General features: G+C 52.9%; 1 protein-coding gene across 9 annotated transcripts in view; it reads right to left on the reverse strand.

The window, feature by feature from the left end:
• Positions 1-14025, reverse strand: part of MPRIP (myosin phosphatase Rho interacting protein) — a 153170-nt gene that overhangs the window by 34282 nt on the left and 104863 nt on the right. For 8 of the 9 annotated variants that reach the window (XM_073881824.1, XM_073881822.1, XM_073881823.1 and 5 more), the window contains 5 exons: positions 10172-10313; positions 9205-9318; positions 7569-7625; positions 6254-6322; positions 3628-3717 (listed from right to left, as the gene is read on the reverse strand). In XM_073881824.1, the coding sequence (XP_073737925.1) occupies positions 3628-3717; positions 6254-6322; positions 7569-7625; positions 9205-9318; positions 10172-10313 (472 nt within the window). The remainder of the gene's footprint in view (positions 1-3627; positions 3718-6253; positions 6323-7568; positions 7626-9204; positions 9319-10171; positions 10314-14025) is intronic. The other variant, XM_073881825.1, reaches the window with a different exon arrangement.

Here is a 14025-nt window from a genome sequence, read left to right on the forward strand (position 1 = left end):
TGCTTTTAGCACAATCCCAGGACTGCATGCCCCTGACCTGGGTGACCTGGTGGGACAGGAGTTGAGACGGAGGAATACGCTGGTGGTGGCTGAGGGAGAGGAGTTGCACCATGTGGGGATAGAAGCCGGACAGGAGGGAAGGGGAGCCAGACAGGGGCTGAGAGCGGGCAGCAGGGCCAGCGAGCAGAGAGGCCTCTGGGCTGCAACCCTTGTGTCACTGAGCCACGTGGACAGGCAGCATCCAAGACGAGAGGGGCACGAAATGCAGGTGGTGGTCTCCCGGAGGCCACCTCCCTGTTCCTGCACCACGGGCTCCCGTGTCACAGAAGTGAGGGTGTCAGTACCGTTCCCTAGGCTGCTCAGGCTACTGACCAATGGGCCTGCGAGACACGTCAGCTAGTCAGCTGATGGGAAGATGAAGTCACCAAGTGGTTTTGGGACGGACGTTGGCACAGCCAGGGGCCAACATGTAAGAGACCACTGGCCGGCTTAGCACACTGCAAAGCGCAGCTTGGACCTGACCTCATCCTCCACCTCAGGCCACGGCCCGCAACCCCAGTCCAGACAGCCAACAGCCCACGGCCCAGCTCATCTCTCCTTCACCACTTTCCCCTCCGTGCAAGCCAAGCGCAGGGCTGCTGCCTCAGGGCTCTCTGGAGCACCAGCCCCTTGTGCCCCGGGACCAGCTCCTCGGCATCCCTGGCTCCTCAGCTTCCTCCCACTCGTGTGGGGTTTCTGCAGTCTGACCTCAGCAATCCGGACATTCTCTCCCACAAGCTCATCTCTCACCTGCAAACAGCTCTCTCCCAACCAGGTGCACGCTCATGGCTGCCTGTCTCATGTTCTTAGGGAGGCCTCAAACGCAGCACGGGCCAGAGCTCCAGAAGCTCCCCTCCCGCGAAGCCGCCTCTGCTGCCCGCCTTCAGCACAAGGCTCACCGTGCTGTGGGGCGCAGCCCCTTACCCCTGCCTCCGCCTTCCCCTGGCCAGAGCCACAGCCCAGCTGCTCTTCCACCATGGCCCTTCCCACCATTTTCTTTGCCTCTCACCGCCTGGCCTTCTGCCCCTACCTTCCCCTCCTAAGTGCGCTGCATGTCCTGCTGGGTGTGTCTTACTAAGGCACAACTGCCTCAGTGTCTTCTAATACATTCCAGGGCTTCCCCCAACCTCAGGACAAGACTGACTCCTGACCCGGCATGCAGGGCTGCCACGGTGCCACCCTCACCTGGCTTCTGCACTCAGCTACCTTGTAGGTGCCACTAGGTCTGGTGGCCAGGCAAGAACACGGCAAACTCAGCCCTCCAGCCCTGCCTCGCAAGATCCTAAAGCTCCTTAGTGGTCTAGGCTGGGCCCCTCCTGGGACCCCCCTCTCCCGCACTGGAAGCAATCTCCCCTGGCTTAGAACTCCGAGTCCATGGGGCTCATGGAAAAGCATCAGAAAGAGCTAAGCTCACAATGCCCCGCCTAGGGTAAAGTGAAGAGGGGTCTCACTGACAGCTGAGATCCGCTAGGGAACACATGGGACTCAGAAATGACCTCGTCTGTGATGGGGAGAGCAGGTGAGTTCTCAGATAGAGACTGGCCCCTGCGTGGTTCAGGCCACGGCCTCATCACGTAGAAGGCAGCCCTAGAACAATGAAGCTGTAACAAGCCCAGTGATGGGTGCTGACCTCTGATAAAACACTTCTTACCCCCGGGATGCCCTACCCACAGAGACCTGCTCTTTAAAATGGAAAAGTAGGGGTGAGGGTGTGGGGGGGTCAGCATGGGCCCAGAAAGCCAGAATTCACCAATGTTTCCAACGCTGTCCGACATGCTGGCTTACCGAGCACGTCTATTCCTCCCGCAGGGACAAGGGCTGAAGAGCATCACAGCAGGGCAGCCTGGGCCACCAAGATCCACCAGCTCATGCCCTGGCCCTGATGTCGGGCCATCATTGCAACCTCCAACCAGGCCTTGGTGTCCACGCAGTTGGCCTGCATGCAGGCAATGCCATGACCAGTAGCCTGGTGGGCTGCCGCCTGGATTTCTCCTTGTAATAAACTCACCGGCCTGTGGGTCTGAACCTTGGTCTCCTCTGGGTTTGGTTAATACAAGTTAGTCCCAAGGTGCCTGATCTACTCGAGTCCAGAAATAAAACTGAGTTTCTGGACCCAAAGACCTAAAGGAAAGACCCCGTTAAAGGCAACCCAAGTGGAGGGGTGCCTGGGCGGCTCAGTCATTAAGCATCTGCCTTTGGCTCAGGTCATGATCCCAGGGTCCTCGGATGGAGCCCCGCATCGGGCTCCCTGCTCCACGGGGGGCCTGCTTCTCCCTCTCCCACTCCCCGCTTGTGTTCCCTCTCTCGCTGTGTCTCTCTCTGTCAAATAAATAAATGGAGTCTTAAAAAAAAAAAAAAAAAAAAAGGCAACCCAAGTGGAGTTCTGGCTCCCAGTGAGAAACCAAGTCCCAGGTGGCAGCTCTGTCCGGCTGCTCATTAGCACGTGCTCCCAGGGCTCTTGTGAGGAAAGAATTAGCTTTGCCCAAAGAGAGGTCTGGCCTTTGTCCCAGCTTCTGGGAAGTAACCTGTGAATCCTTGTTATTCAGGGTGGGGGCTGGCCACTCCAGAAAGACCAGCCATGAAGTGAGAGGGTTGGGACTTTGTGACACGTGAAATCAGCCGAGCTCTGGGGAAAGGGCTGGAAACTGCATTCGACTACATGGACAGTAAGTCAACAAGTCAGGAAGCTTCGGTAAAAGCTCTGGCCACTGACTCGGGTGAGCTTCCTGGACTGGAAGCTCTGGGTACCGCCACACATCACCCAAGAGGGAAGGCATCCCCAAGGACATGGAAGGTTTGCGCTTAGGGCCATCCCAGTATAGTTCTCCATGTCTCTTCCTCTGCCTTGCTCTGATTTGTATCCTTCTGCTACAAGGAAACTACAATTGTTAAGTATAGTGCTTTCCTGTGTTCTGTGAGTCACTCTGGCTAATTCTGGAGCCTGAGGGCGGTTTCGGGTACCCCTTGATCTTACAATTGAGGACTGTGCCCTAACCTTGAGCCTGGCTGCCTCCAGGTAGCCCTTGAGCCACCAGCATTAATGAAATGGCCCAGGAGAACCACTTCATTTCTCCAGATTCTTTTTTTGGGGGGGGGCTGCCTTGCTTGCCTGAGTCCCTCACAAGACTGTGGGGAAAAAGACTTATAAGTGGACGAATAAATGTCCAAATGAAGAACAAATGAGTAAAAACTTAGTATTTAGGTTTAAAAGGCTTAACACTTCTATTCTTATTTCCCATATCCCATGTTCTTCCCAAATGCCAGCATTTAAAAAAGAAGAGAAAGGAAAGAACCTTCAGTAACAGAAAGCTTCTAAATGGTATTGAGAAGAAAGATGCTAATGCCTAATTCTTTGCTCAGATCACAAACTGGGGTTGGGATGAGGTGCTAGGGACAGAGGAAGGCAAAGGTCAAGGCACAAGTGTCGACGGCAAAGAACGTGTGCCGACCAAGCCTGTGGGCGGTCAGGCTTGCCCACAAGTGTCCCCGGACCAAGACACCAGGTTCTTGGAGAAACGTTCCAACAGGTCAAGCCCGTGTCGCCCAACTCCACACCAAGCCTGTCTCCAAACTCCACCCCAGGCTCACATGTATCTGAAAGCCATAGTTTCTCTGGACTGGATACTCTGTGACATCGTAACACGTAGACAAGTCGATTTCCCCGTCCAAGTCAGCCGCCTACAGAGAAAAAGTAAAAGTCAACACCTAGACAAGCAAATTTCCAAGTTAGCTTTATTTGTAACGGGCACATACACTGATGAGTAAGGATACTGCCTATCCTATACTACCTGGAAGCATCCATGCCATGTCCCTGTGCATCTTGCTAAAGACAGCCCATGCCAGTGGTTCTCAAACCTGATCTTGGGACTCTCTTATAAAGCTTCTTAAAAATTGAGGATCCCCAAGAGTTTTCATTTACGTGGCTTTTATCTATTGATGATATTTAGCACATTAGAAATAAACTAGGAAAAAAATTAACGTTTGCTCCTTTAAGAACACAAATAAACCATTTTATTTTTTCATAAAAAATATTTTAAAAAGTCAGCAATGGATTTTTGCAAATCTTTCTTTAAATGCTTGGTTTCCAAGGATAGCTCGATTCTCACATCTGTTGCTGCTGCATTCATCCTGTTCGATATATCGTTTTGAATGAAGTATGGCTGACCCTTGAACAATATGGGTTTGAACTGTGTGGGTCCAGTTGTACATGGATTTTTTTCTGATGTAGTACAGTACTGTAAATGTATTTTCTCTTCCTTATGATTTTCTTAATGGCCTTTTCTCTAGCTTACTTTATTCTAAGAATGCAGTATATGATATATATAACATGCAAAACGTGTTAGCTGTGCTGTTGGTAAGGCTTGTCAACAGTAGGCTCTTAGTTCAGTTTTGGGGGAGTCAAAAGTTATATGCAGGTTTTCAACTGCACAAGGGGATGCACCCCTAACCCCTGTGTCTGTTGAAGGGTCAACCGTATATGAAGACTGTCCAACCTTATATAGATACAGGGACTGGAAAAGAGAGACGTATTTTAATAGTCATTTCTTTCTTTTTTTCCAGTTTTGTTGAGGAATAGTTGACATACATCACTGTATAAGTTGAAGGTGTATGGCATGACAGTTTGATTGACACACTGTGAAAAGTTCTATTTTCTTAAAGGTTAACTGCCAAGTGGAATCTGAAATCCTATCAAAGGACTTTCCATACTATTATATTAAAATCCACGGTTCTTCACTGTCCTCTGAATGGACCTTTACCCGTGTGTGATTTTGTAATTTATGTATTGGTCATTTGGAAGACATCAAGTTAGGTGGATCTTCCACAAGTTGACACATTTCATTACACAACCTCAAAACATGATAGGATTAGCACCTATGTCGTCAGGATGGCCTGTAAGGAAAGGGAAGCTGTCAAGTTTGTGACAGGGAAAACACATTTTCCAAAGTTCCAAATTCGCTTGAAAGCTCAAATTGTATCGCTGGCAACAAACTGTCAGTTGTTTTCTTTGAAGGAATAGACTCACTTGGTTCATTTTTAAGAAGGTGCCAAACACCCCCAGTGAGTGAGCAGTTTGTGTCTCAGCTGCTCTCTCCAGTGCAGACAGTACTGCACGGGGAGAAGCCACCAGAAGGCGCAAGTGCTTTCCCACGAGGCACCCCTCATACTCCAGTATGCAGCAGAAGTGACTCAGGCTCACTGTCGATTTTGAATCATAGAATATATTAGAGTATTCAAGCACGGAGACTTTAAATGGCATCTCAACTTTATGACAAGAGTTCTGAGTAGACCAGCCCCCCGAAAGGTCTCCAGGGGTCCACAGACCACACTCTGAGAACAGCTGGTCTATGCACAGACTACTAACCACACATGCTCCCGCGTTCCCTGATGTCAGGTAGCACCAAGGGCCTGCTGCCCACACCACTCTCACCTACCTTGTATCACATCTTTCCACTGAAGTCCATAAAGAACTTCCTTTTTCTGAGGTTCACGATAGGTAAATATATATAACCAGCCTCCTAATGACAGATATTTAGATTCTTGCCAATCTTCTGCTATTACAAAAGTGCAGGAATGACTAACCTTGGGCACAGATCTTTTCCTCTAAGTGGAAATATATCTGAAGAATTCCGGGAGTGGAATGCAAGGCAAAAGGTAGGAACACAGACTTGCCAAATTGCTCAAGAGATGATTTTTTTTTTTTTTTTTTTTTTTTTTTGCTGAAGAAAAAAGAGCCCCTTCTGGTTGGTGTTCAGCCATGGAATCAAGACAGTCAACCGGGCTAACCAAGTGCATTTGTCACATCCCATCTTTGTCCAAAAGACAACGGACAAGATTTAGTGCCTGCCATTCCTTCAAGAGACTCCACTCTCCATGAAATCTTTGTAGAAAAAAACAAAATTGCTCATCCTGAGTTTTAAAATAAGACATCTTTCAATGTTTCTCAAAGAACAGAGAAAAGAGAAGCCAGTGAAACACACGACCAGGGCGCCTAAAGCAGGGCCTCGAAACAGCTCAACGTTTCAGGAAGAATCAGTCAGGAGAACATCAAAAGGTGGTCACACTATGCTCAGCCTTCCCACCCAATCTAGACCGGGAAACCCAAGACAGCAACTTGGGCCCCTGTCGACAGACAGAAGGGGCCTTGAGCCCGGAGCAGCAGCAGCTGGACGCCTTCAGCTGTCTCCACAACTAGGAAGGAAACCAAGACACTCACCTCCTCAGCCGCCGAATCCCTGTAGTATCTCAGACTTTGATCAGCAAGGACAAACCAGTGTTTCTTCCACTAAAAGGGAAGGGAAAAAGCAGACTCAACTAGAGCAGCACATTTCCTGTTGCCAGGTGATCCGCAGCCAGAGTCCTGGGGGAACCTCGCAGAGCACAGGAAAGGCAGAGGGCAGGTGGCCCCTCCCACGAGTGGCAGACACACACAGGACTCCGCTCAGGCCGCAGGCAGCCATGCGCACATGACCTCAGGGCACTTGCTAAGCTGCGGCTCCCCCGTGGCCAGGCAGCATGGAGAGCTGCGGTGGGCCGCAGGCTATATGGGCTCTCTGGAACCCACAGTGCTGTGGCTGGTGAAAAGTGCTTTGCAGTCCTCAATCTCAGCTCCAGAGGCTGCAGACAGGGGGCTGGGCCCTCAGAGCTGGAAGGTGGCTGTGGAAACAGCATCTCCATCCTTCAGGGGCTGACTGAGCCACGGCCACTAGGGGCTAACCAGAGGGGCGCGCCCATCTGCAGCCAGCAGGAGCAAACCAGCCAGCTAGCTTCCCAAGTCTTCACTGTGAGGAGCAAGGAGGGAGACTTGAGTCTTCAGGCAAGGCCAAGGGGATTGATATCAATCCCCGAAAGAGGATGTTTCGGCAGTCACTCAGGGAGGCACGAGGGGGAGCTCGGGAGGGCAGGGTTTCGGGGCTTCTCCCGGTATGAACTAGCAGGCTCCTCTTCACGCTTTCTTGGAGGCCTGGCCTTCCAGCCCCAACAAGGGTCGAGGTGGGGCTGGCAGGTGCAGCTGCAAGTGGCTCTTCCTGCTTGAGTCTGATGGTAAGAATGTACCCCACTGGCTCCTCCCAGGACTGCAGCTGAGCTGGAGTCTCTGGTAGAGTCTAGAAGCCCTCGGCTGCTGTCCACTTGGCCGGCCTTGTAAGCAACCACAAGCCAACCACACAACCAGAGGCTCCCTGGGGAGCCTGGGCTCCCGGGAAGCTTTTAGGAAAGATTACCAGGTAGGGAGCTAGTGTTGTAAGGATGCTCCCCTGGCCTGAGGCTGAGATCCCTGCGGGGTGCAGGGGGGCAATCTTCTCCAGAGGCCCCCACCCCCCACTGCAGAACCGAGGGTCGGGGGGGAGGCTGTGCACCTCCACGTCCCTGAGGAGATGGGGGTCTCGGCCACACCACAGTCCTGGCCCACAAGACAAGAGGTCACGCTGGAGGTGGGGGATCGAGCCAGGGTTCCCACACCTGCCAGGGACGAGTAGACCTCGCACCTGCTCCCCACTGCCTCAGGGGCCCCAGCAGCCCTCCATACTCACCTGGCCGTCCTCGTACTGCTTGGTCAGCCAGCCTTTCTTGAAATTCAGCAGGTCGGGCTAAGAAAGGGAGGAAAAAAAAGAACAGTTCAGAAGAAAGGACGCTGATATCCCAGTTGTAGGGGAAGGGTGACTTAGGGGCACGCATTTCTGTCCAGATGAGGTGGGCGGCAGGAAAAGGGGTTTCTCCCCTGCCCGCAAACACTCTGCAGACTCGCGTGTCTTCGAGGGAGGAGATGCCGGGCTCGGCGGGCTGATGAGGAGGGAAGGGCACGGCCCCAGCGCCCTGTGAGCAGCAGAAGCTGGGCGGCCCGGACGCTCTGAGAGAAGCCCCCGGCTACGTCAGCAGCGGCTGCCTGGCAGCACAGAACGGCCCGGGGGGAGAGCTGTTTAGTGTTTCCCATGAAGGGGAAAATCTGCAGTGAGCACTAAAAGAAGAAATCAGTAGTTCTCACAGAAGCCACAGGAAGACTGAGAGAGGAAGCCTGAAGAGCAGAGCCCACGCACAGTGTTGAGCAAAGAAGCAGCAGCAAGCCTGCTGAGGCCTTGAGGCGTATCCGTATCGAACAGGACGGGCTTTAGGCTCCGTTTCCCCTGCAAGATGCAAACCCTGGACAGCTGACAGGAAAGCAGGGGGCGCTGTCCCAGCCGGGCTCTCCTGCACCAGTGTCCCGGGGCCTGCGGAGCCGCGGGAGGAAGCACCTGAGGACCACCTGCAGCCCAACTGGGCCTTGTGTTTCACGCCTGGACACCTGTAAAGCCAGCGCCTAAAGAGATGTGGATCATCCTTCCCCTCGCCCCATGTGCTTGCTCTCGACTTCCCCACAGCTGTCTTGACCAGAAATAGGCTATGATGTCTTTCTGTATTTGAAGGACTGGGGGGGGCGGGGAATTATGAGAACAGGTGTACAGTGGCAGGACCACCACCAGCAACACGTGTTCTAGGAGTCTCTGTTCCAAACCTCTGAGCCACGGCCAGGCTCAAGGAAAAAAACCAACTTTGTCTAGGTAAGACGGCCTCCCATCCTTGTTCAGGTTCATGTCAGTGTGTGGGTGGGTGGCTCCACACCCTAGAGGTAGAAGTGGAACCCACCGTAGGCTTCTCAGAAGGCTGCTGAGCCCCAGGTCACCCTGTGAGCAGCTGTCCTTCACTCCCAGGGCCTCTGGTGGGCTGCTCTCAGCTCCCTGAGGGAGCGATGGTCCCATCTGACCATGCCCCACGCACACCCCCTCTGCTGCAGCTCAAAGGACCTAGGGCAAAGGCCTTTCTCCTTCTGCAGTGAAACATCACAAACAAGGCAAGGGCTCCCAGGTAGAGGGGGCTCCTGTCTCCAAAATGTCACTGATACAAACACCCAAAACAAGAACAGAGGTTCCTTGCTGTGGCCCCGGTGCCCCGAAGTCAGGATTTTGCTGTCTTGGCCAAGTGGCCTGTACCAGGCACTTCAGAGCTCAGGATGCCCATGGAGTCCAAAAAGGGGAACAAAACCCAGCATCTGCTTCCCACGCACAGACACGAAGGCCGGTGCAGAGGGGACAGGTAGCACGGACACACGGACATAAGCAGACAGTGACCCCAAGTGACAGAAGCGGCAGGAGCAGCGTCTCCAGGCCTCGGTGCGCAGGCGCCTGGGCTCACCGTCAGGGAGGACTCCGTGGACCTCCTGTCCAGTGACTTGGCTCTTCGGTGTGGAGACAGGGGGGAGGCCGAGGTGTCCGTGAGAGGAGCTGTGGGGGCTTCGCTGGGGAGGTCCTGTGGCAGAGAGCGGCCGCCGGTCAGTACAAGCCAGGACACTGCGGCGGGGAGCGGGGAGCCCAGCAGCCAGAGCTGCGGGAGGGTCGAGACTGTTCCCAGGCGAGGACGAGAGCACTCTGTCTGGGCTCCCATGGCAAGTCTGGGCCGGCGTGGGGACCAGAGCCAGAGGGCCGGACTCCTCGTCTAGCGCCCCCCGCTTCACACAGTGGGTTCGGAGACGCGCTAGCTGTTGGGGCGGCCTTTCCTTTCAGATGCACTTGTCACCATCACTCTCCTGGTCCCACCCCGTCCCCTGGCTTCTCGGGGTCACAGAAGGAAGAGCCCCGGACTCTGTGGCAGCCAGCAGCAGAGCACCCCACGAGCCCAGAGAGAAGCTGGGGAGGAAGATGAAGATCGGACACAGCAGGGCCACAAGAGGCGGGTGGGCTGCCTGGGAGGAGGCGGGGGGGTTCAGAAGAGGGATCTGCCCGTGGGCTGAGTAGAGAAGCGAGGGCTGTGGCCGCCACTCGAAAGAAAGAGGAAGGAAGGTGCCCAGCCTCATGGCTGGGCGGCCTCAGAGAGGAAGAGAGCAGCTCTAGCTATGACCTGGGATCTGAGGATCGTCGGACTAGCCTTTAGCAGAAATGGATGACGTTCTGACAGGAAGATGCAGAAGACAGGCCTTGCCCTCAAGAAAGTCACTCGCGGGAGGAGAGGAGAGACGCAAGCAAACAGCTGGGAAACGAGAGCGGGAAGCCCAGCAGCCGTGCGTGCAGGTGTGGGTTTGGGGGCCCCGTGAGAAGGGGTGGGGCCACGTGCTGAGCGTGCCCCCGTGGCCGCACGTGGCCCTGCCCGGGCCCCAGGCGCTCACCCGTTTCCTGGGAAATGCCCTCTTCTCGCTACGGCCCTGGCGAGTGTCGCTTGATGGCGAGGGCCCGGCTGACGAGTTAGTCTCCATGTGCTCTGCCTTCTCAATGTCCAAGGCCTCAAATTTCTCAATGACCTGGGACCTCCTGCAAGAGAGGACACGAGGCTGCTGAGGGGGAGACAGGGTCCCCCCCCACAGCCTGAGGCCGGCTTGGTCTTGAGTTGCAGAGGAGCTCCTTCCGCCGACACTGCTGTGCCCGGCGCATCCCAGCCTTCCCTGGGCCTCCCCTTTTGCAGGGTGCGGAGGCTGCGCACAGCACGCTTGGCCGGTTCACCTGACACCCCTCCCCAAGCTCCCTGTCCCACCACCGTGGAGGGGAAGCCGTGCAGGGGTTGGCAGCAGCTCAGGGGCCAGGGCCTTTCCCTTCCCCAGGCCTGTCCTTGACCTCTGCCCCTGACACGGGAGGCCCCTGCACAATCTGTTGACACGCTTGGCAATCACACAGCTCACTGCCTGGCCCCCTCTCCTGAGCCACAGACATGACCAGAAGGCAACCACCACCTCGGAGGGTGACAGCCTCCGTCCTTACATTCATTCCTCAGCAGATCATGATGCAGCCCCCACCCCAGGGCACCCAAAATTTAGCAAGAAAAAGGCCCATGAATTAACATTGTTTCTGCCAACAGTAACAAGAATCAAAAACCAAATTAAAACAAAAACAAAGCAAGTTGATTTCGTGTGAAAAGGCCGGCGCATCATCAGGCCATCTACGGCTGGAGACGGAGCTGAGATGGGAGCGAAGCAGGCGAAGGAAGGGCGAGTAACGTCAAACAGCCACACAGCAGGAGGAGGTGGAGAGGGGCAAGACCTGAAAGAAAAGAAGGCTGGAGAATGAATACACAGAAAGGGACGGCTGCTTAAATCAAATAATGGTAAATCAAAATTATCCAAAGAATTAAAGTAGCAAAACCCCGAGGTGACTGCTGAGAGGGGGACACCATCCTTGTCCCTGAGTCACAGGGAGTCGCCACGGTGGCCAAAGGCAGGGAGGCCGGGGGGAAGGGGGCCTGGGCTGAGGCCCAGTCCTCAGCCCTGGGGGCTGCCCACCAGGGGGGCCTGAGCCTTGGGTGTCGTTTAAAAAAGGGAGAGGGCCCAAGTGGGAGTCACTCGTACTAAGCCCACTCACCAAACCGAGACTTGGTATCTAAATTACAGTTTCAACCTCTCCCGAGAGTGGAATCTTAAAGCAGTCCACCTGGAGTTACCTGGTCAGCACTGGTGACGTAATCTGCCCGACAGACCCCAGCTATCCCCCAAAGGAAGGTGACCTTGCCTGAAACAATGCTCTTTCCCAGGAACTTCCTTGTCCCACCCCCTTCTGCCTATAAAAGCTTCACTTCGTACAGCTTCTCAGAGCTCCTTTCTGTCTGCTCGATGGGATGCTGAATCACTGAATAAAGCCAATAAGATCTTTAAAATTTCCTCAGCTGAATTTCCTTTTTACAGACTTGATGGCAGTGGTGGGACCTGAAGGCAACTTCAGACAGCCTCGAGGACAATGAGAAACAGCTAGCTCTGGTGCCCGTGAGCCCTGTGAGTTCTTGGTCTTTCTTGCCATTTCTCAGGGCCACGGGACGTTCCTCTTGGTTCTGAGCTCTGCTCTCTTGGCGTTGAGCCCCTGACCTAACTGGCTCTCTACGGTCCCCCACGTGACGAGACCATGCTGTGGCTAGTTCGGTCTGCAATTCTCCACTTGATCGGAGTGGAGAGGTCCTGAGGACCCCAGTCCTCAGATTCCCTGTTGGGGACTTCTAATGGTTCAGTGTGCAGTTCCCCATTTCATGGGAATCCCGGTCCCTGATTCCCATTCTCTGGGGTCTGCTGGTTCAGTACCTTCCCAAGTCCCCAGCTCCACACTGAGAAGTGCTGGTGGTGCACACAAAGCCTTTCACTGGTTAGTAACATCGCAGTTATGGCACTTATGTTAAGGTGCACACAAGGTAAAGGCTATTGCGGATGAGAATCTCAGAAGCCAAAAGCTACAAAATTGATGGGCACAAGCCGAGCACTTAAAAACCTATTAGAGCATTTGCCAGCTAACTCTAAGACTCCTGTGTTAGGGTAAGCTGGCCATGCAATGGACACTACAGTGATACTGGGTTACCTGCCAAACTCAAAAAAACTTCCGTGCAACAAGTATGCTGTAAAACACCACACAAGTCCTAACCCAGCAGCATATCCCTTTAGGTGTTAATTTGGCTCTGGGAGACTCAAAAGCTTATAGTTAGAAGAAATGTGATCTTTAAATTCCAGAGTTGAGGGGCACCTGGGTGGCTCAGTTGGTTAAGCATCTGCCTTCGGCTCAGGTCATGATCTCAGCGTTCTGGAATGGAGCCCCATGTTGGGCTCCCTGCTCAGTACGGAGTCTGCTTCTCCCTCTGCCCCTCCCCGCCCAGCTCGTGATTGTGTTTACGCACTCAAATAAATAAAATTAAAAAAAAAAAATAAATTCCAGAGTTCAGCATACTGACTTCCAGCACACCTACTTATTTTATGGCTAAGAACTACAGTCCCAGAAGCTATAGATATCTACAAAAATGCAAAATCTTGCTAAAGATACCCTAGAATTACAATGGCCAATATGGGAATATTCCAATTAGACAAGATCACTTATTTAAGAAGTATACTTAAAAGCAAGGGTTCCTAACCCTCCTGCACTGTTGGCGGGAATGCAAGCTGGTGCAACCACTCTGGAAAACAGTATGGAGGTTCCTCAAAAAGTTGAAAATAGAGCTACCCTACGATCCAGCAATTGCACTACTGGATATTTACCCCAAAAATACAAATGTAGGGATCCGAAGGGGTACGGGCACCCTGATGTTTATAGCAGCAATGTCCACAACAGCCAAACTGTGGAAAGAGCCAAGATGTCCGACAGATGAATGGATAAAGAAGATATGGTGTGTGTGTGTGTGCGCGCGCGCACACACACACACACACACACACACACACACACACACACACACACAGGAATATTATGCAGCCATCAAAAGGAATGAGATCTTGCCATTAGCAACGACGTGGATGGAACTGGAGGGTGTTATGCTGAGTGAAATAAGTCAATCAGAGAAAGGCATGTATCATATGACCTCACTGATATGAGGAATTCTTAATCTCAGGAAACAAACTGAGGGTTGCGGGAGTGGGGGTGGGGTGGGAGGGATGGGGTGGCTGAGTGATAAGACATTGGGGAGGGTATGTGCTATGGTGAGCGCTGTGAATTGTGCAAGACAGCTGAATCACAGATCTGTACCTCTGAAACAAATAATGCCAATATATGTTAAGAAAAAAAAAAGCAGATAGCAGGAAGGGAAGAATGAAGGGGGGTAAGTCGGAGGGGGAGACGAACCATGAGAGACGATGGACTCTGAAAAACAAACTGAGGGTTCTAGAGGGGAGGGGGGTGGGGGGATGGGTTAGCCTGGTGATGGGTATTAGAGAGGACACGTTCTGCGTGGAGCACTGGGTGTTATGCACAAACAATGAGTCACGGAACACTACATCCAAAACTAATGATGTGATGTATGGTGATTAACATAACAATAAAAAATTAAAGAAAAAAAAAGCAAGGGTTCCTAAATCAAACAAACAGAATGGGTACCTATTTTAACTGGTATGCAGAAGCTTCCAAAGCCTTCAAGATTCCAAAACAGTTTCACTGCAAGTTTTGTTGCAAAGGGTAATGAAAAAGTAAAGACACAAAAGATATCTAAAACAACACCTAAGGCCTCCCCCTTACACCCTCCCAGGAATACAACATCAAAACACTGGCCCAGACATCAGCATATCATTCGTAA

The sequence above is a fragment of the Callorhinus ursinus genome, unplaced genomic scaffold, assembly GCF_003265705.2.
Source record: "Callorhinus ursinus isolate GAN/ISIS: 27379988/994484 unplaced genomic scaffold, GSC_fseal_2.0 scaffold43, whole genome shotgun sequence".
NCBI classification, from domain to species: Eukaryota; Metazoa; Chordata; class Mammalia; order Carnivora; family Otariidae; genus Callorhinus; species Callorhinus ursinus.